Source organism: Lynx canadensis, chromosome B3 (assembly GCF_007474595.2).
Source record: "Lynx canadensis isolate LIC74 chromosome B3, mLynCan4.pri.v2, whole genome shotgun sequence".
In the NCBI taxonomy this organism is placed as follows: Eukaryota; Metazoa; Chordata; class Mammalia; order Carnivora; family Felidae; genus Lynx; species Lynx canadensis.
This window is the reverse complement of record NC_044308.2, coordinates 119738317-119764957: the sequence shown is the minus strand read 5'-3', so window position 1 is coordinate 119764957 and position 26641 is coordinate 119738317. Positions and strand designations below refer to the sequence as shown.

Here is a 26641-nt window from a genome sequence, read left to right as displayed (position 1 = left end):
ACAAACACTTGCACACCTGATGCTCTGCTGGGTCTGGAGTTTTGAGTACTGTCGTCCCAGCCCTTATGGGACTTCGAGTCTACCTCATTTTGACAGGATGGGACTGATAATACCTCCTTTGTAGGTTTATTAGAGAAAGCTTCCAGCACCATGCTCGGGATAGATTCATCCCCAAATTCTTCCTTTTGTTGAACCCATTCTCTCCCCACCTATAACTCTAGTTCTACCCCCGGAGCACTTTGTTCCTAGGACGGACCCTCACGTAGAGACAGCATCACTGTGAGACCAGCAGGTGGGGACTGTGTGTAGAAAGAGCTGGGCGGGCTGCGTTTAAGCTTAGACACCATATGCCCCTCACCTGTAGCCTAGGTTGTCCGCTTACCCTCCCAGTGATCTACCTTCATTTGTTCTTACTGACCTCAACACCTTTGTATACATGTGGCAATCAAGTCCAAAATTATAAAGTTCTACCCCCCCCCCCCAAACCTCCTCAGTCCCTTCCAGAAATGCTGCAAGCCCCCATAAAAATGCAAATGTCTGTTGGTGTTTGCAGTGGTTTCACAAAGGTGGGAACCAACTTCTCTTCAGGAGTGTGGCCTGTCAGGCTGGAGGGGCTCACTGGGAGGAGGCCAGGCACTTTCCTGGCTGGTAAACTGCTAGGGTTCCCTCTGCTGTTAGTACTGTGCTAACTCAAGTCTGAGAGGTCACAGGATAACTTAGAGGACATGCTGTGGCTTCCAGCCCCAATGACAATCATGGTGCTGGAGATTTGTACCTTGGTACCTAAAAGAAATGCAGAAGCAGGAACCTTTTGAGAACATTTGCCCTTTAATTTGCATTTAAAATCAGTTTCTTTAAATATTTTAGTTACAAGTTCTGAATAGTGAAGACATAGTAGATGCTGCAGGCACTCAGTATTGGCTCCTGTCCCTTCCCCCCACCCCCCACCCCACCCTCCAGGCCTTGCTTCTCTGCTCCAGATCCAAACGGGCACTCTGCACTAAGTAAGTGGTTCCTGGTCTCAACCATCAGCAACCTCAGGTCTGGATGCAGTTGGATACAAAGCGATGAAGCCCAGTGGCTTTCATGACAAGAAGTATGTATTTAAACTAGCTCCAAGCAATTCCAATGATTGCGTCCAGACCCAACAGGCAACACCACCTCACAGGTGACACTGCCTGTCTCCCCACCGTGTATTAGCATCTTGGGGCTGGTTTCCACACAGTCCAACCTCCTCCAGACCTGTGTTCTGCAGAAGAGCTAAGGCCCTGCTCCCCAAGGGCCATGATACAGAGAAACAGCTGCCTCTTCAGGCCAAGTGCTTACACCAATGGCATTTACAAGCTCAAATCAATCTGAGCCAGACCACAGGAAGCCCCCTCACCCCAGTCTCACCTGGCTCCAGCCCTGTGACCACGTCTCGTCCCACTGCCATGATGCGCTAGAATCTGTTCTAAATGACAATGCATTAGAATGGTTCCGAGCAGCCTGGAAAGGTTGGCACAATCACACAATCACAGCTGTGTTACTGTGCCAAAACGGGGCTACGATGGCGGGTGACGGCAAGCCTGTCTCTTCTACAACATACACCTCGGGGGGGAGGAGTCTGCCCTCTCCCCGCTCCTACCCAGATCCCCTGGCCTGCGCTTCCTGAACGAGGTAGAAGAGGCATCTTGAAGTCAATCTGAGTGGAGAATAAAGGTGTCATTTAAGCAGCAAAGCAGCACCTCTTGGCCTGTGGTTGATGCCTCCACACAGGTGGAATCGAGTGAGAATGTGCACAGCCAGGACAGACACTGCTCTGAGCTTGGGAGACACCATCCCCTCCTAGCCCAGAACAGACTTTTTCAAAAGATACAAACTTGATCACATGGTCCCCAGTGGTTTCCCTATTGTAGTACACTGGCACAGGGGAGAAGCAAAATCATCTCTGCACAAGACTAATGGGAGAAAGGCAGGAAATATTAATGAGCATCCATTAAGGCGCTCTCTCCCTCAAGCCTAAAGAAGATATTCGAGTGTAAGAGAAGGGTGCACAGAAGGGGAGAGCCTGGCAGAATACCAAGAAGAGACCTGTGGCTGCTGGTTACATAGTGCCCTGGTTTCCTTGCTTGAGGCCAACAACATGTGCCTGACACCAGGCCAACCTGGGACCCGTGAGGGGACAGGGAGAAGACTGGTTTTCAGTTCCTGCAAGGTTGGTGCGTAGGGTACGTGGCTTCCTCCTAAAGGTCCAGGAGGAGGACTCTGGGATCTTCTACCGCTGCCTTGATTTTGCGGAGAAAAGTTACCGCCTCTCTGCCATCGATCAGCCGATGATCATAGGTCAGTGCCACATACATCATGGGCCGCACCTCCACCTGCAGGGAGGAGAAGTTGACAGGTTTGTCTGCAGCAGAGCAGAGGAGGCCCCACTGGAAGTGGGGTGATGAGAAAGCATAGTCCACAGAGAAGTTTCCGGTTCCAGAGCTTTTCCCGTTGTTGTTGCCTCTGGATACTTAGAATATTTTCAAAAACCAAGGCCCACCCTTAGTGCAAAGCTCCCCGACTCAAGAAAGTTTAACCAAGAAAACAAGTGCCTTTTAAAAATATGCTCTGCCCTTTCATTCATCTGTCATCTGAAGAAAAAGTGTGTCCTTAAATTCTAGCAGCCTGAAGTTTCTTCTTTAGGGTTACAATTTTAAAAAGTAACCAGAGATCCTTAAATGCTCTGAAATTGTATGCCAAGTTGCTTGTGTGAGCATTTTCAAGGGAGAAGACCTAGGATTTTTGGATTCACAAAAGGGAGTTAGTGACCCAGAAAGGTACTAAACACATGAATCCGAGGAAGTATTTTCCTACCAATGTATCTTCTAGGCCAGCTCAAGACCTTTGACTTCATTCCCTGAACTCCCAGAGAACCACTAAACCTTCATACAACCCGGCAGCTCACAGACTCTCCATTGCTGTTCTCTGGTTCCCGGGGCAGGGACCATGCTTCCAACTGTACCCTTACTCCCCACAGCACCTAGAGAATGGAGCTTGCTGACCATTCCAGATGAAGGGGCAAGCCTTCTTCAGCACCATGGTCCTCACACTTTAATGCATGTCAGAATCACCTGCAGCTTCCGCTTCATCACGTCTGGGAAAGGGTCCAAGAATTTGCATTTCTAACAAGTTCCCAAATGCTGCTGATGCACACACCACAATTTGAGGATCAGTGCTCTAGCTGTTAATCAGAAACTAAGAATGGAACTTACGTCTGAAACTGCAGTGAATCTTTTATAATGAGCAGTTAGATTCCCTCTCCTCATCATCTAGCTGCTAGGGCATTAGCAGGGATGGTTCCTACCTTGCCTCCCACAGCCACTGGCCTATCAAAGATGCCATGCATGCCCAGGATGGCCGACTGAGGGGGGTTGATGATGGGCGTTCCGAAGAGCGAGCCGAAAACACCTCCGTTGCTAATGGTGAAAGTACCACCATCCATATCTTCAATAGCAAGTTCATTCTTTCGAGCCTAAAAAATGAAGATTTAATAATTGAACTGGAAGTGAGACCCAGCTTGCTTTACCTAAAGGGAGTCCAGAAGGCTCCCATCTGAGATCAACAGTCCAAGTTCTAGCTATTGTTCAGCTGAGACGCCTGTGGCCAGGGTTCCACCAGAGGAAAGGTACGATGCCTCGAGGACCTTTTTCTTCTTCAGCAGGCCTCCTCCTCTGATAAGGATATCTCCTGATACAAGAGCACGCTGAGCTCTGCCAGATGGCTATACATAAGCTCCTGGGACGACTGCCATTCTCGGGCTCGGCACTCCTTAGGGAGCTAAGTGAGGCTCCACCTCCCCGAGCACTGCCCACTGGGGAGCCCGGCCTTCTCCAGTCCTTCCTCCCCGACCTGCCCAGCAGCTGGCACACATGCTGCTTTTCACTGTACCTTCTCTCCCAGTTCACTGATGGCTCGCTCAATATCTGCATAATTCATAGCTTCCACGTTCCTGATGACGGGAACCACCAGACCCTGATGAGAGTGAAAAGCTGTTTTCAGTTGCAAATTAATAGTACCCTTTATGACTCCTTTGATTCAAGTTTATGGTCTCCCTTCCCCATTGAGTATCTTAATTACTCCATGTGACTAAGAGTCTTAAAATATTTAGGCTTCACATCAAGAGAAAAGGATGTGGTGTGGTCAAAGTAGGTTACTCTTTCACTAACTCCCTTCTGAAAAGACAGGATTATAAAAATGTTCTCTCCCGAAGGGCCCGTTTCATACAGACAGAGTCCAAGACCAGAGCCTCCCCCCTCTTTCCCCAACATACCCGTGGGGTGGCTACCGCAACACTGATGTCAATATAATCCCTATACACCACCTCTTTGGCTGCGTCGTCAATCACTACGAGAGAGAACACATGTTACATACAACTCCCCAAGCCTAGGCTAATATGGAAATAACTGCATTAATAGGGTAAAAATCCGCACTGCTTGGTACACTGTTGGCTGAGGCGCCTGAAAACCACACCACAGGCAGCAGACCCCTCTTACTCCAGCTGTAACCAATGTGCCAACCCATCGATCGTAACATCTCCCGAGTGACCCTGACCACACGAGTGTCCGTTTTGGGGGGAGCCCTCAGAAGGGCTCAATACACCGGCTCACATGGGATAGGTATGCACTATAGGCTTCTTTTTCACCAGCTCTGCCCAAGCCCTCCCTTAACAGACAAGGGCTGGGATTTACAAAGTGCTCCCAGAAAGGCAAATTAGCAAAAGGAGGGGTGGGCGGGCCGCTGGTTCCACCGCCTACTCTCGCAAGAGGTGAGGGAGTCCTCTTTCTAGGAGGCTCGGGAGGAAGCAGGATAGTGGAAAATAGCAAACTGGCAGCTGAAAAATCTAGGTCTAGGGCTGAGAAAACACAAGTTTGGGAATCTTTTCCATAGCAAGTCTATGGTTGTGTTGTTAGAAAACCACCAAGGAAAAGCATGTAACGTGAGAAAGAGGCCAAGAGAACTCTGAGAATTGCCTACATGTCCGGGCAGGCAGAAGAAAGGGATGGAGAGCCAATCAGGAAAGCATGAGAGGAATGGAACAAACAAGGAGGGACACATCTGGGCAAAGCAAAGACGCCCCTCTACCTACCTAAAAGTACACCACTCAATGAAAGGGACTAGGGTTTCTATTTCTAGATTTTTAGGGACCCTTAGCACTGCTGAGGATTGCAAAATTGTCACTATCCCCTCTCCAATCTTCCGGGGAACAGAGAAGCATCTCAATAGGAAAGAACTGCTTGTTAGATCAACATTGCAATGACGTAGGTGAGCAGAAAGTAAGGAAAATGAGCACCAAGTCCACAAAAGAGAGGCCAAGCCCAAGGCCTACCAGTGAGGTTCAGTGACCAGAAACCAAAGGTCACCCTGGAACCTATGCCAAGTGTGATAGGCCACAAGATGCCAGGGCCCGTGGGAAGGCTGGTGCTAGACAGAACATAAGCTTCCACCCTGACATGAGAAGCCTGGAAAACTGGGCTTGCTCAGAACTGCCTGGTGGCAGAGCAGTTGCCAAACTATGAACTGGGAGGAGAAACCATTCTGTCCAGCTTGGGGGAGCGGGGGAGGCGGAAATAATCATGACACCAATTCAGGAGGGTGAACCAAGAAGTCTCTGGGGAAAGACACTCATGTTTTCACAGGTATGAAAGAGTCTTGGTCTGTTGGCCCCCATCTTTCCGTGTGTGTGGGAGCAGTCTGTGTTCCTGCCACATCTCCCAGGACCTCTTGGGGTCCGGCCACCACAAACTCACCTGCATTTACAACAGGCTGCTCCTGCAAGGCAAAGGCTGAGGCCTTCACAAATGCCGACATGAAGCCTAGTTTGAGGTTATGTTTCTTCAGAAAGCATCTTTGTGCCGGCCCTCATCTCCTGGATGTTACTGCAAAAACACATCACAAAACAAAATGACCACAAAGCCTTTATTTTGATTTCATACCAGCTTCTAACTCCGTGTACACAACTGGGTAAACATTTTTCCCTTACTCTGGACCATCTACCTAAGTTCAAGTTTTGAAATAGTCCAGCGGAGGTCAACATAATAACCTTGTTCCTTTACAAAACCTGGAATCAAAAGAATCAGTCCAGTCTTTAAGGTAGGTTAAGTCCCTTATGGGGCTCCTTCCTGTTCCAGAAATCAGAAATTTCAGTGACAGGTAATATGATCAAGAGATCACGCAGCATACCAACATCCTTGACTGGATAAGAACATGATTTCTAGCTACACTAAAATCATGAGCTCTCTACTCTAAAGAAAAATTGTTTTAAGCATAAACACAGTCTATAAAATAAATAATATTCTTTTTGTTACAATTATGTCCCCCAAATCCACAACAAACTTGATTATGACTTCCTTGTGACCCTCTTTCAGTCTCCTAAATAATGAAAACAAAAAACAAAAACAAAAACCTCCACAGGTGTTTGGGCTCCATGTGAGCAAAAGCATCCATGACTATATATGGTCAGGTAGAGTCCAGTGTCCTCTTAGGCTCACGGGAAAGTCAATAGATTTCTTCTTCACCCCCCAGAGTTAGCAGTTCCATATACTTGTTCCTTCAAACAGGTGCTAACACCCACCACATGAAAGGGACAAGGCTGGACATCAAGATACAAATATAATAAAGACATAGCCCTTGCCCTTAATATCAGTTTAATGGATGTGGTTTCCTTGGTATTTAGAAAACTGGAGATGTGTGGACCTAAGTTTTTAGAGTACAAGCAGCAGGGCCTTCTGAGAAGCCTTTACAACATAAACAGCCTTTGTTCATTTAGGACTGATTTCTCCATAGATGTGTACCACATACATACCGCAGTTAGTGGGAAATGATTTTCCCATTATTTTGTTGCAGAAACCTCAATATTTATCGGAATACAGTTCCATGATGGAAATTGAATTGAACTTTATCTCAAGCCTAAAACACTCAGTTTTCCCTTTCTCCCTATAATGGCCTAATTTGACATTAGCACCAAAGAAGACGGTATAACTTTAACTCCCTCTTCAGGACTGTTTGCCTTTGAAAAAGGAAGTTTTCCTAGGGGGCCTGATTGGGTTTAAATGTTTGTTTTCCTGAGTCTAACCTTATTTAGTGCTAGAATTACCACCCTAAAGACATTACTGGTTCCCAAGACACAAGAGCTGCAGAAGAGGGAAAGAGATGTGATAAACATCTCTGCTCTCAAACCTGCCCAAATGCTATTGTCTGGTCATTAAGCAGTTTCTATTTCAGAGCTCTGCCCTTGGAGGCAGGGGCTGGGACAACAGGGTAGAGGAGAAGGCCTCAGAAAGGCCCCTCATGGGTAGCTGATCAGCACGAGACCCAAAGGGCACTCGATCTAAACCACATTACTGACTGCAGTGAGACCCAGGCCACTGTTAAGTGGACACCTCGATTAGCTGCTGAAAGGTGATCCAGCTACTGCACTTACCTTCCCATCCAAGCTGTTGGGCCAACTGCATCTTTCAAGGCCACAAATATTTACATGTTTTGTCTTAAGGAATTAGGTAGAATTTCAAAGTCCAATTCAATTTGTGTACAATCTGGCCCTAATGCACTGAAACATAAGCTGCAGCCTTTGTGATTCATTAGTTAAGGCCCTTCCCTGTGTCCTACGGATAGGAAGGAGAGAAATCTTTTGCTTGAATGATATCCAGTCTTTGTAGGAAGCTTCACGACAGAATGGAAAACATCTAGTGAAATAAGCCACAGAGCCCTACTCTGGGAACAATGCCACAGCGCACTGTCAATACATCACTCCCTTCTCTATGTTTTTCAGATCCCTTCAAAAGAAACAACTTCCCCTAATGAAAAAGTAGGTTAGTAAACACTTAGAATAAAAAGCAGCAAAGACATGACCTGAAGACTTCATGGTTTTCCTCCTGAATTAAATATAAACTTTTACCCTGGCATTCAAACATTCCAAAGTATGGATCTGACTTCCTTTCCCATTCTTTCCCACACATTCCTGACATCAGGTATTTCTCAAATGTATCCTGTACTTCCTGTGTCAGGTCCACATTGTTTGTTTACAACATCTGGAATGACCCTCCCCCCCAATATTACTTGTGTCAAAATGCTAGCGGATCTGAAGACCTATTAAAATCTCTTCCTGGGGGCGCCTGGCTGGCTCAACTGGTGGAGTATACAACTCTTGATCTCAGGGTTGTGAATTCAAGCCCCACACGGGGTAGAGATTAAAATTATATATATATAGGGGCGCCTGGGTGGCGCAGTCGGTTAAGTGTCTGACTTCAGCCAGGTCACGATCTCGCGGTCCGTGAGTTCGAGCCCTGCATCGGGCTCTGGGCTGATGGCTCAGAGCCTGGAGCCTGGTTCCAATTCTGTGTCTCCCTCTCTCTCTGCCCCTCCCCCGTTCATGCTTTGTCTCTCTCTGTCCCAAAAATAAATAAACGTTGAAAAAAAAAATATAATATATATATATTATATACATATATATTTTATATATATTATATATATTTTATATTATAATATATAATATATATTTTAAGTTTACTTATTTTGAGAGAGCTAGCAAGAGCGAGCACACGGGAGGGAGGGGCAGAGAGAGAGAGACACAAAGAATCCCAAACAGGCTCTTCACTGTCAGCACAGAGCCTGTGCAGGGCTTGAACTCACAAACCATGAGGTTGTGACCTGAGCCGAAATCAAGAGTCAAGTGCTCAACTGACTGAGCTCCAGGTGCCCCCACCAAAAATAAAATCTTAAAAAAAAAATCTCAGGGCCACCTGGGTGGCTCAGTCAGTTAAGTGTTTGACTTTGGCTCAAGTCACGATCTCATGGTTTGGGGTTGAGCCCTGCATCAGGCTCTGTGCTGATAGCTCAGAGCCTGGAGCCTGCTTCGGATTCTGTCTCCCTCTCTCTCTCTCTCTGCCCCTCCCCTGTTCATGCTCCGTCTCAAAATAACATTAAAAAAAAAAAATCTTTCCTCCAAGTATTGCCTGACCCTCCCCCACCCATCTCTGCCCTATACCTCAAAACAAATACTCTCATTCTCTCCACCACATAGTTTTTGTACTCTTCTGATGCTTCTTTTTCTAGATTTTACTTTGTGTTTATCTAAACCACATGGTAAGCTCTAAAAGGGTAGGGCTCTTTTTCCCTTATCCTTGTATGCTCTTCAAATACAGTATAGCATCTTGTACACAGTAAGTGCTCAAATACTGCAAAATTTAACACATTGTCTTCCCCACAGTGCTGACACTTGTATACATCAAAACCTTGAAGAAAATGGGTGAGTCAACAGCTCACCATAGAAATGGTTATATTAAATTGTCCCTTTGGTTATCATTCTGAGGTTTTTACTTTAAAAACAAAACAAAAACTTGCTTTTCATTTCTTTATCAAAGCTGGTAAAGGTGAAAGCAAAGACGAGCCTATGCCTTTCTACCACCCAGTCTGAGTTGCCTAGAAGTGCACTTAAGGAGCGGTCGCTGTGAGAAAGCAGCAGGGTGCAGCGCCCTGGCTCTGAGCGTGAGTCAAGTGGCTCTTTGTCTCCAGGGTAGGCCTAGACATAAGCCTCACTGGCGTGGTTGCCCTATCTCTACTTGGCAACTCAACACCAGTTATCAGGTCATCAGAGTTTAACACCATCATCAGCCTCATTTATCAGACGTCACAAGATTCAGGTATAAAAGGCCCAGTTTTTTAAGTCACAGAGGCAGGCAATTAGAGAATGAAACTGATGGGTTACTTCTTGTGTCAGTCAACAAACAGTGCAAAGGGATCCCTCTTCTCGCTGTTAGTTTTGGAATCAGCACTAGGTAGGGGCTGGGGCAAGTTCAAGTGTTCTCCAGGAAAAGGAGATAGGGACTAGGGCGCTCACCTCATGTCGATCTCATTGAACGTAGTTAGCATCGCACACGTATTCTGGGCCTCCTTCAGACGCTGAGCAATGCGCTGCCGCATCCTATTCATTTTCTCCTGAAAGTGGGACAAGTGTTGACAACTTGGTCTCTCTGGATCAAGCCCTCCCCACTCGGTCCAAGGGAGCACTCAGCTTACAAGGACTGGATGGTCAAGGACTATAGTAATAAAGCACAAGAGCTCCAGGCTTTCTCTTGCCTGTGGTGCCTTTGTTCCTCTGAGCAAGAATGAGAGGAGACCCAGAGAAAAACTACTCACTCAGATGTGCCTGCATTTGACCAAGAATGGAGGCTCAGGAAATGGTTTGATTTAAAAACCAAAACCAATTTATGAAAAGGAAGAGTGTGGTGTAGGGCTAGCCAGCCCAAGAATCACGACAGAATGGGCAATTTCTGGTGATAAAGACTTGCATGAGAATAGCTACTGTGGAATGGAAACTCACAAGCAACAAACTTTGAGGCGACAGTATTTTTAGGAGGTATTCTCAGGCAGGGGAACCCACACTCTTGACCATACTTCCTTGAGGTTTTATGTCCCACCCCTAGTAGCTACTATTACTATGTAGCCTTCAGCTAAGCGTCCCTGAGGGGCAGGAACAGAGCTCACCAAACCCACGTCTCTACAGGTGTGTTACTGTGGGAGGGAGGGCGCACGTCAGTAAGCTCCCGTCTCCTGCAAATATTTCACTCAACCAAGGCGTTTCAGCGGTAGCACAACACAGTGGGGAAAAAAACCACTGGACAAGTAAATGTTCAGAAGACTTTAGGTTTTATCTAGTCCTATCAATTGACTGTTATGTGACTGTGAATACATCACTTCCTAAACTCAGTTTCCATGAGCTGTCGGCCATTCAAAGGTAGGCACCACAGGGCCTGCACTCCACTAATCTCACACTGCCCCCTGCCTCTTCCTGCAAGTGGTCCCCAGAGGCTTACCCGATGTTCTGAACGCAGACCTTTGCCAGCTCCTGGCTCAGCTACTGGAGGGGCAGCAGTGGGTTTTACTGCAGACACTGAAAATGAAGGGAAGGTACAGCTGCATCAGAAAATCAGAATAACATTTACTAAGTGGCAGTGCTTTCATACTGTATTGTCCCTTAATCCTGAAGATATTCTGAGGTGTACTAGGACCATTCCCACTTCACAAGTGAATGATCTGCTCAGAAGAAGTTAAGTACTACCCTAAGGTCACATAGCTGTAAACAAAAAGCTGGGATCCAAATCCAGGTCTTCTGATACAAGTCTACAGTTCCTTCTACAAAGCAGTCAACAGAGCCTGTCAGAGCCCCTGATTAGTCTCAGATTCTGCCCTATGAGGGACATGACATTAGATGAGATGTTCTTCTCCCACACAGAGGAACACGTGGGAGGTGAAGGCTTACCGGTTTGCTAGCGAGAGGTTGTGAGGGTGAGGGCACTGGTGGCATCTGAGTGGGTATGGATGCTGCAGGGGGAGAGGAACTGCCGATGCTGTAGGCTCTGCTTTGGGGCTGCAGCAGCAGGAGCTTCTGGTGGCTTGGCCTTAGCAGGAGCAGCTGAAAAACAAAAACAGAGGCCATTGGCGTTGTCTGGAACGAAAAGCAACCAAATCAGACACTAAGGCAAGGGTGAGCCGAAAGCTCTATCTCGAATCACTTGACACATTCTACCTGGGCATCTGCCATATATACAAGGCAGTATGAAATGCACACAATGATATGAGGCCCTATCCTTCCATTTCCCAGCGCTCCTGGATGTCCTACATTACATAACTGACTTAATTCAGCTGCCTTCCTGATTTCACATGTATTGACTGCTGGTCAAATTTAGCAAGTACTTTCACAGCACCTACTAAGCCTATGGCAATATAAACTTCCAAGCAAAAGAAATCCAGGCAATTGAAGATGCTAGCTAATACAAATACATGAAAGCAACACATTTCTAGTTACGGGAATACTGACAGTCTCATCTTCTACTTTAACACCACGTGTGGAAGAATACTCCGAACTGATTAAAAATAAAGTCTAGGGGCGCCTGGGTGGCGCAGTCGGTTAAGCGTCCGACATCAGCCAGGTCACGATCTCGCGGTCCGTGAGTTCGAGCCCCGCGTCGGGCTCTGGGCTGATGGCTCAGAGCCTGGAGCCTGTTTCCGATTCTGTGTCTCCCTCTCTCTCTGGCCCCTCCCCCGTTCATGCTCTGTCTCTCTCTGTCCCAACAATAAATAAAAAACGTTGAAAAAAAAATTTAAAAAAAAAAAAAAAAAAAAAAAAAAAATAAAAGTCTAGGGACGCCTGGGTGGCGCAGTCGGTTAAGCGTCCGACTTCAGCCAGGTCACGATCTCGCGGTCCGTGAGTTCGAGCCCCGCGTCAGGCTCTGGGCTGATGGCTCGGAGCTGGAGCCTGTTGCCGATTCTGTGTCTCCCTCTCTCTCTGCCCCTCCTCCGTTCATGCTCTGTCTCTCTCTGTCCCAAAAATAAATAAAAAACGTTGAAAAAAAAAATTTAAAAAATAAAAAAAATAAAAAAATAAATAAAAATAAAAAAAAATAATAAAAAATAAAAGTCTAAAATAAAGGCTCACTCAGACTTAAAGAGTTCAGAGCGTTTCATCTAGCATAATGCTCATAAATCAATGAGGTGGCCAAACCATAAACTCACAACTTTAAATTAAATGTGTATTTTGAGTTTATCAACTGTACACATCTGGTTTCAAATGTAAATTAGAAGAACATTCTTTTCAAGAACGATAAAGAGATAGAATTCTCAACTGGAAGAATCCATCTTCTTCCCTAGCCTTCTACCACACATTATCTCAGCCTGGTCTCAGCCTGATTAATCTCAAGGATGTAACGTACCATCCCTCTACTTAACTATATTGTTAACGAGAAAGAAATAGACGTTAGCAGTCACAGCATTTAACAAAGAATCAGAAAACCAGTTATTTTCTTTTCTAACCCCTCATACTGACTGTAAGGTCCCATATAATTCATTTTCTTGTTTCTCATTTCTTCCCAAGGGAAAGAGCAACAACCCTCCCTACAAATGTTATGAGAAAACACAGGTGGAAAAAACACACTGAATTCTCCAGAATGGACATCATGAAATATTATTTCTTCTCACTTTAGTAGAGCAGTGGCTCTCAGCCCTGGCTTTGTATCAGAATCACTTGGAGAGCATTAAAAACACCCAAAAACAAACTATAATAGCCAGGATCTGTTAACACCAGATTTCATATATCAGAATCCCTGGACCATGGAGTCTAGGCATTTGTCTTATTTTAAAACCCCCATGTGATTCTGGTGCCAGGGCTGGGGAGAAGGAAAAAAAAAAAAAAATCACTATCTTTAGAATCTTCTTCATTCTATTATATGTTTAAGAAAAGGTCCAGCATAAGAAAATACACGGAAAGAAGAGTTATTACAAGTTTTGTTTTTTTTTTTTTAATACCCCTTTCTTCTAGAACTTGATATTTAAAGTGCCCACTATATAAATATCACCTTAGTCCCTCAACTAACAGCAGCCGGAATGCCAAATAGTCTTTGAGGTATCAAGGAATTAGTACATTATGCTCAGCCCCAATTCCAAGGGGGGAACACTGGAGACCTTGACAACCAGGAGAACTTCTTTACCGCCAGTTTTCCTGAGCGTGAAAAGAGGAGTGCCTCCTTCTACTTTTCCCCCATCAGGTACCAAAAGCGCTTCAATCACGCCATTTGCTGGTGATGGGACCTGCACAGATGTCTGGAAAACAAGGACAGATGGGGAAAGAGTTCAAATTTTTACTCAGCATTAGAAATTTAATTGTCTAGAATCTCCAATATGAGTCACAACAGTTGCAAAACAGATATACAAGACTCTGCACATAGAAACACCAAGGCCACACTCTCAGAGTAATGAAGTCAATGCTATTGTGAAGATTCACCCTTTGTCCTTTCACAGAAACATTAAAGCAATATTCAGTTAATGTGTTTCCAAGTGATACAAAAAAAAAAAAAAAAAAAAAAAAAAAAAAATCCAAACATCTCATGCCCAAGCACAAGTGCAGGAACACATAAGTGCAGGAACACATGTGTGCACCACCACCCCCTCCCCCCACCACACACAAAACTAAAGCCACTAACCTACGTAATACATATACTGAGAACAATCCAAAAATAAACTTTTAAGACTTTTTTTCTTTTTAATGAGCTATTCCAACACTTTAACAATGGAGGTTTAAAGCAAGTTAAAAATTATCTTTAAACAACAATTAAGTCCCTGTTTTTTTTTTTAATTAGGTTAATAAACCAAGGGGGAGAGCATGAAAGATTACACTAATATAGGACAAGCCTACCTTGTCAGTTTCAATCTCACAAACCACTTCATCTTCTGCAACAGTGTCTCCAACAGCTGAAAAGACAGTCAAAGGCTGCCTGTTAAGTGGGAAGGACTCTAGTAGCCACAAAAATCCCTTTTGACAGGTGTGTTAAAAGACCCTTTTCCTATAGGGTCAGGAAAAATTACACTGCACGTAATAAGAAGAAAGGAGCCCAATTACTGAGGCAGGGAGAGGGGGAGGGCAATGACAACTTTATAAAGCATTTAAACTTAAGAAACGAGTAAGGCCTGAAATCTTACCTTTCTCCCACCTAACATCTCCCTCTGTGACAGATTCTGCAAACGCTGGGGTTTTGACTGTAATCACATCATCCTCTAGGAAAAGAGCAAAAAAGAAAAATCACATGGATTCCATATATTTCCGTTTTAATTAAACTCCATTGTTGCTCTTCCCATTAAAACGCCATTCCCAAGCAGGCAGGGAATTGAAGGCTGGTACTTACTGCACACAGCTGTAGTTCTGAAGAAGCGAACACTGAAGACACTACTGTTGTTAATACTACAGAAAAAACATAAAAAAAGTAAGCTCCTTTAGCAGGTGAACCACTCACATCTTAGTCTAGATAAGGCACCATGGATCACTTTCCCTTTAAATCAGTGATTCTCAGCCAGGGGTGTCCATCAGTGTCACCTAGGGGAACTTTTTTAAAGCATACGTGTCCAGGTCCCATCCCCAGAGATTATGACTCAGCAGGTCTATGGCAGAGCCCAGATGATTTGGGTGCCCTAAGAAGTAAGCTCCTCGGGTGAGTCCAGAACCCTGTGCTGAAGTGAAACGTCAGGTCTCACAAAATAGAGCCTTACATTTGGTTCAGCGAAGGAAAAGATAGCATCTTGGTCCTTTGCACACCCACCAAAAGGACTGGCTTCCCGATTAGGTTTTTTCTTAACCAAATCCACCTAAGATAAAGTACATGCCATTGCGCCACAAACAATGAAATTTTTGTCTGCAGGATTACAGACCGAGATCAGATAAAGCAGCAAGATGACACAGTTAACTCGGTATTAAAACAAGATGTTATGGGCCATGGGTGGGGGCAGGGGCAGAACCACCAAAAAAGTCCTAAGATATCTCTTAGTCTGTTCTCCTGCTAGGAGGCAGCACACTGGTCCATTCTGGACCCACTCAAGAAGAACCTCAAAAGACCAAGGTATTTTCCAATATGGCACTAACTTCATATAATGTAAACTAGAGAATGAGATCACCTTATATGCACGAAAGCAATAAGAGTGGTTAACTTTAGAGAGTGGGACATGTAGATATATATGGTATCCATGGTTATCTGTTAACACACATATACACTTGGGGAGAATGACTAGGACCGATGGGGACTTTCACTATCTACACTTCAGGACCGTTTGAATATTCTACAACAAGCACCTTTATGATACGAAAAACAGATTTAAGTTGCCTTTTGTTTTTATTTATTTACTTATTTTAATATTTATCATTGAGAGAGAGAGAGAGAGAGAGAGAGTCAGAGCACGAATAGGGGAGGGGCAGAGAGAGAGGGAGACACAGAATCTGAAGCAGGCTCCAGGCTGAGCTGTCAGCACAGAGCCTGACATGGGGCTCGAACTCACAGACCATGAGATGACCTGGACCAAAGTTGGACACTTAACCGACTGAGCCACCCAGGCGCCCCTAAGTTGCCTTTTGACATTTCTACTTTTGTAATGTCAAAATAACTGTAAGATCTATGTGGAATCAAGAGGAAAATGTATGTTATTTTTTGAAAAAGCACAGAACACAAAGTGATCTGCATAAAGTCTATAACCATGTGTAAGCACACGTTCACGGGACAGAACTGGTGGGTAATGTGCAACTGCAGAGACTGCTCCGTGAGAACACTCAAGAACCTGGAGCACTGGCTGTCTCCAGGAAAAGGAACTTGGTGGCACTGCAAGACCACTTCTGAATCATGAAAAATCAAAATGTTTTATGATGAAAGGATTTTTAAAATAAAGTGGGTACCTTATTCACAGAAAACAGACAAAAGACAACACAAAACAGTCATAAGGTGATCTCACCCCTGAAATTTTAGTGTTTTTTTTGAAAAACCATTTACTTTCAGACGGTAATTTGTTGTATATATTGCATAGAAATTTGTGGTTGTTCCAATTTTCATTTAAATTGTAGATGAAGGGCATCTAGGTGGCTTAGTTGGTTAAGTGTCTGACTCTTGGTTTCGGCTCAGGTCATGATCTCACGGTTTGTAAGATTGAGTCGCATGTCGGGCTCTCAGCTTATGGTGTGGAGCCTGCTTGGGATTCCCTCTCTCTCCACCTCTCCATCCCTCCCCTGCTCATGCTCTCTTAAAAAAAGAAACAAATGTATTATATGTTCACTGTAGAATATTTGGAAACAGCAAAAAAAAGTACAGTAAAAATACAGAACCATTTTATAACCTGCGTTCTCCCACTTATCATAGTGTGAACGTGTTAACATGACAGCTTAACCAACCCCGTGTTGTTTGCCCATTTTGAGAGAAATCTGGGTACACCAGGAGTTCTTTAGTATAGATTCTTAGAAATGGAATTGCTAGATCAAAAAATACACAGTTCAAAGACTCATGAATGTCAACTGCCCTCCAAAAAAACCTCAGAAATTCATTCTTTTAGTACTAAGTGCATCATTTTCTCAATTGAAAGAAAATCCCATTGTGATGCATGGTGAAGAAGGAACTAATCTGCTGACCCTTCATTTTAAAGACTCTCCCTAGACAGAAAGTAGCTTGATAGCTGTTTAACCAATAACTAGAGAGCATCCTCTTACCACCACCCTGAAAATACTTGGAATGAAAAGTGGCATTAAGCAACATTCATAAGCAGAAGTTAATCTGAAACACACATGGGTGGCCTTTCCCAAACTGCATTACGCAATAATAGCATTCCCTCCGAAGCAGTCGAAGTCCCAGGCCTCAACTGACTAGTCTTTTGCTTTTACTGTTTCAAAAATGAATACATGCTACCAAGAGGAGCTCTAAATCTCCACAATAAATGTTAACCTCCAGCCCTTCGGCAGCATCTGTATCCAACCAGAATACTTATGGGTACCCTTGTATATTTATTCCCATAAAGAGAGGGTTCCAATTTCACTTTCTTTATAATCTAAACACCTGAGGACAACCACACTCTCGGGCCAGCACTAGACATGAGGCTGAAGCTCAAGGTATATCACACATCATAAATCAACAACAAGATTAGGTCTAGAGACTCAACATAACCACCTTGATAGCTAGGCTTCAAAGCCAGTGAAGAAAGCAGATGGTCAAATTTAGAACTAGAGTCTTAAATACCCTGTGGTCACACATTTGTGCTCCCCAGTGATACTTACACAATCTTCCTGCTGTCAGGGTAACCTGGTCCCTGACATAAGGAGACCCCTGCAAGAAACAAAACAACTCTTAACCAACAACTCTTATCTTATACAGGTTACCTGCTGGGAATGGAAAAGTCTGTTCACCTCCTAATGCTGAGATAGAGCAAGATCAAATGTAGGCACCAATACAATCTTTATCAAAAGAGTCCTGCTTCTCAATGGCAGAGAGCAACAGGTATGTGGGGTTGAGAGTGGGTATATGTTTGAAGAGGAAAGGGGAGAATTCTAAGGGCAAAGCTGGAAGTAGTTTTATCATCTTATTTACCTTAAAATTCATAAACTTCCATTATCCTTACATATTTTCACAATAAAACCTCCCTACTCCCCAAGTGTTCAAATATAACTGAAGCTTGAGAAAGACACATAATGGCTTCTCTTGTGACTACACATAGCCTAATCTGAGAAGCAGTGGGAATGTTTGGTCTGGGTTTCTGTTTCCCTGGTTACTTATAATGCATGAAACTGGAAATCTTACTACCCAAACTCTAGTAGCAAAGACTGGGCTACTTTAGGTTCAGGGTCTCCAGTTTGCCCCAGTACCAAGCAAATCACTGTCCCTCATTTCAGTTTATTGTCTTCCTGTGATCTCCCTGAGGTCTTCCCCTCTGGTCAGACTCAACAAGGCTGGAGCCCCTTTCTGCCCCACCAGTTGTCCTTATCACAGATAACGGCACTTCCCCAACTGACAACTAGTTACTACAGTACAGCTGCCTCCCCTAACAAATTCTTTCATAGCTCTTATTTCCTTCAGATCTATTAACAATTCTTTCCAAACCATGGGCTCAGGAGACACCAAATGGGAAACAGCACTCTCTTGTGCCCCCTCCTCCCCCAAATCTCCAAGGTTTCAGAGTCAAGTAAGTCACTTCTCTGTTCAGCAGTCAATGCCTCTGCAGTACAAATCCCAAGTACAGCATATCTTTGAGCTAGAACAACCAACAGCTCATACAGAGTTTTGGAACCCTGAGTCCAATTTAGAGTTCATCCTATAGCAAGTCTCATTTATACAGTGCTTTAGGGTTTACCAAAAGCTTTCACAGGGGCACGTGGATGGCTCAGTTGGTTGAGCCATCAGAGCAATGTGACTCTTGATTTTGACTCAGATCGTAATCCCAGGGTCATGGGATTGAGCCCCGCATCTGGCTCCTCACTATGCATGGAGGCTGCTTAACGTTCTCTCGCTTTCTGCCCCCTCCCCTTCTCATGCTAATTAAAAAAAAAAAAAAAAAAGCTTTCACATAAATGACCTCATTTTGATTTTCATGTCTCACACCTCCCTGAAGTAGAACGACCGTCTGTCATTATTCCCATTTCATACATAAGTAGGGTTTCTGGAGGTTTAAGTAACTAGCCCAAGGTGAAGCCTTGGGACACAACGCTAACCCCAAGTACAAGGTTCTTTCCATTGTCCTGCCAGTCTATAAATGGGGAAAATGTTTACTTTTGGGATTCCTAGTGTAAAAGAATATTTATTGTTGAGAGTCCACTACAAGCTCACTCTGCTAGGTGCCTCTGTTCTCAGGACTCTTAGGATGAAGTCCAAAAACTTACACATCCCTGAACTGTACAGCCCTCCCTATCTTTGCAGCCAGCCAGACTTCCTTTCCATTTCTGTGACCGGTTAAGTCCCTTCCTGCCTGAAAACCTTTGCACAAGCAATTCCCTTTGCCTGTAATATTGTTCTCTTGGCCAACTGCTATGTATTCTTTAAGACTTGGCCTTGGGGCGCCTGGGTGGCGCAGTCGGTTGGGCGTCCGACTTCAGCCAGGTCACGATCTCGCGGTCCGTGAGTTCGAGCCCCGAGTCAGGCTCTGGGCTGATGGCTCAGAGCCTGGAGCCTGTTTCTGATTCTGTGTCTCCCTCTCTCTCTGCCCCTCCCCCGTTCATGCTCTGTCTCTCTCTGTCCCCAAAATAAATAAAAAAACGTTGGAAAAAAAAAAATTAAAAAAAAAAAAAAAAAAAAAGACTTGGCCTAGGGGCGCCTGGGTGGCGCAGTCGGTTAAGCGTCCGACTTCAGCCAGGTCACGATCTCGCGGTCCGTGGGTTCGAGCCCCGCGTCGGGCTCTGGGCTGATGGCTCAGAGCCTGAAGCCTGTTTCCGATTCTGTGTCTCCCTCTCTCTCTGCCCCTCCCCCGTTCATGCTCTGTCTCTCTCTGTCCCAAAAATAAATAAAAATTAAAAAAAAAAAAAAAAGACTTGGCCTAAATGTCACTTCTTCTGGGAAGCCTTTAGTGACATTCTCACCACACTCTCCACCTTCCCAAGCTGGGCTACATCCCACCCTTTCATTACACCCTAGACTTCTAGTTCATAGTCATCACGATGTAATTGTGTCCTTGTGTGTGCATAAATGCATATTTGCTGTCTCTCCAGCTAGCCCTTAAGATTCTGGAGGGTATCCCTGTCACCTAGCACAGTGCCTGGCATGTAGTAAGAACTCAATAATTCATCTGTTGAGCACATGAGTAAGCGATGACATGATGGGTTAAGAGTTGAGGCTGAGGAGTCAGGTAGACCTGGCTTGACCAATAGTTGGCCTAGTGACCTTGGTGAAGGCACTTACCCCTTCTTGGGTTATGCATTTGTAAAAGAGAATACCTCTTTTATTGTTTCTTGATGATTAACTGCAAAATGTGCAGAAAGCACTCAGAACAATGCCTGGCACACAGAAAGCTCACAATAGGATCAACCCATTCAACAAACATTTATGCCAGGCATATAAAAAATTACTGGGATAAAACCTAAATTCCTTCCAATAGTCCACACACCATCTTCTATCTCAGACCATTCCCTCCCTTAACCAAAATTCTCTGGCTAAATCACCTTTTTTTTCCCAGTGCCAAAACACTGCCAAGCTCTTCCCTTCCTCATGGTCTCTGTACATGCTATTCCCTTTCCTTCTCCTCGTCTTCACTGAACTGGCCTCTGTCACACCCTCTGGGTTGCAGCTTTAATGTCCCCTACTAAAGAGGGCCCTTCTGTCCACCTTCATTTGTTTCCTTCTCGGCGCATGACCAAAATTCATGATCCCTCATTTGCTTAGCAATTTACACTGTCTTTTCTCCTAGATTGTAAGTTCCAGAAGGGCAAGAACTGTCAGCTGCTGCATCCCTAGGGAGCACCTAGAACAGGCAGGGGAAACTCAGTAACTATGTGCTAAATGAATAAACGATAGCTGTTCTTATTAAATAGTACTTTGTTTCACTCCTATATATCTGATCATGTGGAGAAACATTAGCACCCCGGTTTCCTCACTTACTGCTCTGCCCAGGAGAAAAGCATGTTAGGTGAAGACAAGGGCACAACTTACCAGGCAGGGAACGTCTCCCTAGAGGGCAGTTCCCCTGTTGAGAAAGAAGACATTATCGACGTCACCCAAGATGAAAGGAGGGAAGAAACAGCTTTTTCTTTTAAGTGCAGACTCAAAGCTGCCCGGGTGCTAGTGACAGGTGAATCTCATGACTCCAAAAGGCAAATGCAACAACCAGGGCTCTCAGTCCCAGCCGGGCCTGACAAACTATCTCAACTTCCCACCGGGGCTGAACACCCACTGACTAACGGGAGAGAGGGGGCGGGCCCCGGATCCCGTCTGGACTCCGCCGCGCCTCCTCCCAAACTCTGAGTCTCGTGTCGGGACGGGCGCGGCTCTGGGAGGCTCCTCAGCCCCGGCGCGGAGGGTGGGGCGCAGCCGGGGACGGGGCGCCGGCTGCCTGGGGAAAGCTGGGGGCCGCTGGGCTCTGCAAGACGCCCCAGAGAGCAGCTGCGGCCCCGGGCCGCCCAGTCCGCGGCCTCCGCGTCCCGGTGCCCTTGGTGCCCGGCTTGACCGGCGCGCCGCGCCCCAGCTCCCCAGGCTGCCCCTCGGCCCGCCGGCGCGTTTCTCATCCGCCGGGGCCCCGGCCCGGCCGGACCGTACCTTCTGAAAAGCAGACAACGAGCGGCTGAACGCCCGAGACACGCAGCGTGACCGGGACAGCATCGCGGCGGCGGCGGAGCCGAGGGCGGGCGGACACCGGATATAGGGCCCGGCAACAACCGGAAGCGGGGCGGGCCACGGTACCTGCCGCCCGGGGAGGGGTGTTCGGAGCGAACCACTGGCGGGTGGGGGGAACCGACGGGCAGCGCGGACCAGCCCCGGCCTCAGCCCACCTGTCAGCGCCAGGGAGCCTACGGCGGTGGGGCGCTCTTGGAGCCCGCTGCACTGCCTGCCGGCCTGGGTCGGTCCTCCCGGGGCACCTACGACTGTCCGGAGACCAGGCCGCTCCCGGAGTCCCGCCCTCCCCGACCTTTCCTCAGAGCTGGCCCCGAGCTTGGCGCCAGTCTCTCCTGGGACCCCGGGACACCGCGCCTTTCCACCTCTGCACTACCGGCAAAGAGAAGGAGGCTGGCATGGGCTTTGAACTCGGACCTTGGCAGACACGCCTGCCCTATCTTACACTTGAGTGGCCTTGGGCAGGTGACATTGCTTCCTGAGCCTCGGGTTCCTCAGATATATATAAAAAAGCAAGAGTCACTTCCCGGCCTCCCTAACCCCAGAACAAAGAAGCAGCCCCAAGGAACCTCTAAAGGTTCCCACTGCCCTTTTACCAGACGAAGATCAGCAAGTAGCCTTACTTCTGCAACATCTCCTGATCTTCCCTCGTCCTGCTCAAATTCTCTCCAAGCTAATTGTAACCCCATACATCCTATGCATTTTGGAGGTGGTTCCTTAGTCACTCTATCCCTAGAATACAAACCACGAAATGAGGGACCTTGTCTGTCTTGTTCACTGCTGTATCTCAGCACTTGGAGCAGAGATTGGCATAGGTAGGTGTGTATTAACCATCCTGCGTGAAACCTTCAAAGTGAAAGCACATAGCACCACCACCCCTCTTTAGTTTTCCCTCCCCTTCAATGCCCAAGCCCCTGAATGGTCAACCGTATAGCTCACCTTCCTAATAGAAAAGGTTTCCTACAAGCTTTGGTGGAATTAAGAATGAATGAATGAATGAGCCACTAATGCCTGTTCATGTTGGTTGCTTCAGCTGAGTCATCTTGCCGGGTCCGCAGGCACCTTTATGGTGCCTTCACTCACCTAAACTCTGGAAGCTTCCACCTCAATCCTGCAAGGATTGGCAGAAGCCCTAACGAGAAATAGAGAAAACCTTCTTGCTCAGCTGCTGCCCCTGATCAAGTCTTCAGCATTCATCACCTGGATTCTTTTAAAAGCTTCCAAAAGGGACCTGGGCCTCCACTCACACTTTCTCTAACCCATCCTCCATGTCAAAGATCCTTTTGAAACACACATCTAATCCTGTCACTCTTATGATTGAAGTTTTTCAATTGCTTCAACCTATCAGTAGGATGAAGTCCAAACTCCTCAGTTTGACCAGGCACCTGATAACCTGGCCTTTGGCTATGTTGTGATCCCCGCCCCCCTGATTTTCACTGATGTTGAGCTTTCGTCTTACCACACCACTGGCAATAGCCCCGGTGTGCTATTTCACTCCTTCCCATCTTGGCGTGGGCTAATCCTACCTCTTAGTTGCCTAGGGACTTCTAATCATCATGTGAGTCTCTTTTGAATCCCTTCCCTAATAATCAGAGTTAACAGATACCTTTTCTGTGCTTCCAAAGCATTGTGCCTGTGTCTCTCCTTTGCATTATAATGTCCTTTTTTTCCTGTCTCCTCTCCTGGACAGAGCAGAAGGAGAGGTGACTCTATTCTTCTGAATCCTGTGCACAGAACACAGTGCCTGCTATGCTGTAGGTACTCAGTAAATACAAATGGAATTACTAAATACTGCCATGCTTATAAGACTTCTGGATGCAGCTAAAGAGTCCCAAAACAGTAATCCCTTGCAGGGTTTGCCGTTAGTATTTCTTCGATAGCTATGGGGTGCCTGGGTGGCTCAGTCGGGTTAAGCGTCCGATTTGGCTCAGGTCATGGTTTCATGGTTTGTGGGTTCGAGTCCTGTGTCAGGCTCTGTGCCGGCAGTTCAGAGCCTGAAGCCTGCTTCAGATTCTGTGTCTCCCTCTATATCTCTGCCCCTCCCTCGCTTGTGCTCTCTCTCTCTCTCTCAAAAATCAGCAAACATTAAAAAAAAAAAAAAAAGAGTGGAGGAATCTCAAATGCTGCTTCACTTTGTTTTAATGTTTCTTAGCTACTTAATTTTTTCCACTTTAAGTAATTCGTTTGAGAGGTTCCTATCTAAAGTTTAGAAGTTCAGGCATAGATGATGTGTGGCAAAGCATTTCTCCTGGAGTTTCAGTGATCACCCAAGTTAATCTCAGATGTTACGGTTTTAGACACCCACATATACGTGCTGGTGCGCACACACACGTACAGCAGAATGCAAAGTCTGTCTCAGAGGATAAAGGTTGAAATCGATTTCCTTGAGACTCATAAATGAGCTTCTGTGAAGTCCAAGTTCCAACCCAATAAGCTCTCACCCTCTTCTGTATTTAGAGCCTCCTAGGACATAGCATCATCTACTAGGACAGGAGTTATGTATGTAAGTTCATAAACTTGTGTTTGTGGCAGAGTTAAAAAGGGAATTTATTTATTTTTTTACATTAAAAAATCTTAATTCCAATATAGTTAACATACAGTGTTACATTAGTTTCAAGTGTACAATATAATGATTCAACAAGTCTATATATCACTCAGTGCTCATTAAGATAAGTGCACTCTTTTTTTTTTTTTTAATGTTTATTTATTTCCGAAGGAGAGAGACAGAGCGTGAGTGGAGGAGGGGCAGAGAGAGAGAGAGAGACACACACACACACAGAATTCAAAGCCGAAGTCTGACGCTCAACCGACTGAGCCACCCAGGCGCCCCTAAATGCACTCGTTTTTTTTTAAAAACTTTTATTTATTTTTTTAGGGGCGCCTGGGTGGCGCAGTCGGTTAAGCGTCCGACTTCAGCCAGGTCACGATCTCGCGGTCCGTGAGTTCGAGCCCCGCGTCGGGCTCTGGGCTGATGGCTCAGAGCCTGGAGCCTGTTTCCGATTCTGTGTCTCCCTCTCTCTCTGCCCCTCCCCCATTCATGCTCTGTCTCTCTCTGTCCCAAAAATAAATTAAAAACGTTGAAAAAAAAATTTAAAAACTTTTATTTATTTTTGAAAGAGAGAGATAGAGGAAGAGAGAATGGGTGGGGGAGGGGCAGAGAGAGAGAGGGGGACAGAGGATCTGAAGTGGGCTCCGTGCTCACAGCAGAGAGGTCGATGCGGGGCTTGACCTCACAAACCATGAGATCATGACCTGAGCCAAGGTTGAATGCTTAACAGACTGAGCCACCTAGATAAGCGCACTCTTAATCCCCTTCACCTGTTTCACCCATCCTCCCACCCACCTCCCCCCTGGTAACCATCAGTTTGTTTTCTGTAGCTACAAGTCTGTTTTTTTGTTTGTCTCTTCCCTTTGTTTTGTTTCTTCAATTCCACACATGGGTGAAATCATATGGTATTTATCTTTCTCTGATTGGTTTTATTTTACTTAGTATTATACTCTCTAGATCCACCTATGTTGTTGCAAATGGCAAGATTTTGTTCTTTTTTATGGCCGGGTAATATTCTACTATGTATACATATATATTTTCCACTATATATACCATTTATCCATTCATCTATTGGTGACACTTGCGCTGCTTCCCTAATTTGGCTATTGTAAGGTTTTTTTAAAAAATATTTTTATTTTTGGGGCGCCTGGGTGGCGCAGTCGGTTAAGCTTCCGACTTCAGCCAGGTCACGATCTCGCGGTCCGTGAGTTCGAGCCCCGCGTCAGGCTCTGGGCTGATGGCTCAGAGCCTGGAGCCTGTTTCCGATTCTGTGTCTCCCTCTCTCTCTGCCCCTCCCCCGTTCATGCTCTGTCTCTCTCTGTCCCAAAAAATAAATAAAAACGCTGAAAAAAAAATTTTAAAAAAAATTTTATTTTTGAGACAGAGAGAGACAGAGCATGAGCAGGGGAGGGCAGAGAGAGGGAGACACAGAATCTGAAGCAGGCTCAAGGCTCCTAGCTGTCAGCACAGAGCCCGATGCGGGGCTCGAACTCACAGACCGCGAGATCATGACCTGAGCCGAAGTCGGCCGCTTAACCGACTGAGCCACCCAGGTGCCCCTAAAAAACATTTTAATTGTAAAATATATATTCAAAAGGGTATATAAATATATGTGTATTATTTTTAAAAAAATAGTAAAAGGAATACCCACATTCACCATCCAGCTTAAAATGGAAAAGCCCTATGTGTCTTTCCCTGCTGGTCCCCCTAGAGTTAACCACTGCCAGGCTCAACTATATATTAACCTAAGCCCTCCCTTCCATTATAGTTTCTATACGCATGTGTCTTAAACTTTAAATTCATTTTGCCTATGTTTTAAATTGAGGAAAATATGTATTTACTTTCAAATTATATAAGAAAAAATTTTTGCTTCTAGAAAGGATAAATAGCTCAGTTATGAAAAACACAATGGAGGAGGCAGCCTACTTTAAATAACACACACAATATTCTTTTCTCTTACCTGAAATCCCCCAATATTCATACGTGTGGTCTGAACTACACACTCACATCCTTGTTTACATATTTTTTAATATTATTGACCAGATGGTAGATGGCTGGGCTATAGCCTATCTTTCCATCTTCTGGACTTCTTAAAATAGAGACTATATCCTATATTCACTTAGTATTAATCATAATACCTAGATTCCATCTATCTGTCCATCTCTCCATTAAGTTTTTTTAGCGTTTATTTATTTATTTATTTATTTATTTATTTATTTATTTATTTATTTATTAATGTTTATTTATTTTTGAGAGAGAGAGAGAGCAAGCGGGGGAGGGGCAGAGAGAGAGGGGAGACACAGAATCTGAAGCAGGCTCCAGGCTCTGAGCTGTCAGCACAGCTGGAGAGGTCTTGACATTTTTCTTGCAGGTAAGAGCCCCCCAAACTAAGTATACAAGACTCGAATCTACGAACCACAAGATCATGACCTGAGCTGAAGTCACACACTTAACCAACGGAGCCACC

At 45.4% G+C, this 26641-nt stretch overlaps 1 protein-coding gene across 1 annotated transcript; it reads right to left on the bottom strand.

The window, feature by feature from the left end:
• Positions 1–806: 806 nt before the first annotated feature.
• Positions 807–21650, bottom strand: DLST (dihydrolipoamide S-succinyltransferase). Its single transcript, XM_030319580.1, is given in 18 exon segments — positions 807–2360; positions 3332–3499; positions 3916–3999; positions 4298–4371; positions 5775–5872; positions 5874–5903; positions 9863–9960; positions 10839–10916; positions 11285–11358; positions 11361–11388; positions 11391–11437; positions 13509–13620; positions 14213–14268; positions 14497–14571; positions 14700–14755; positions 17594–17642; positions 20949–20982; positions 21552–21650. Coding segments are annotated over 18 exon segments (1359 nt in total). The 5' UTR covers positions 21615–21650; the 3' UTR covers positions 807–2225.
• Positions 21651–26641: the final 4991 nt, after the last annotated feature.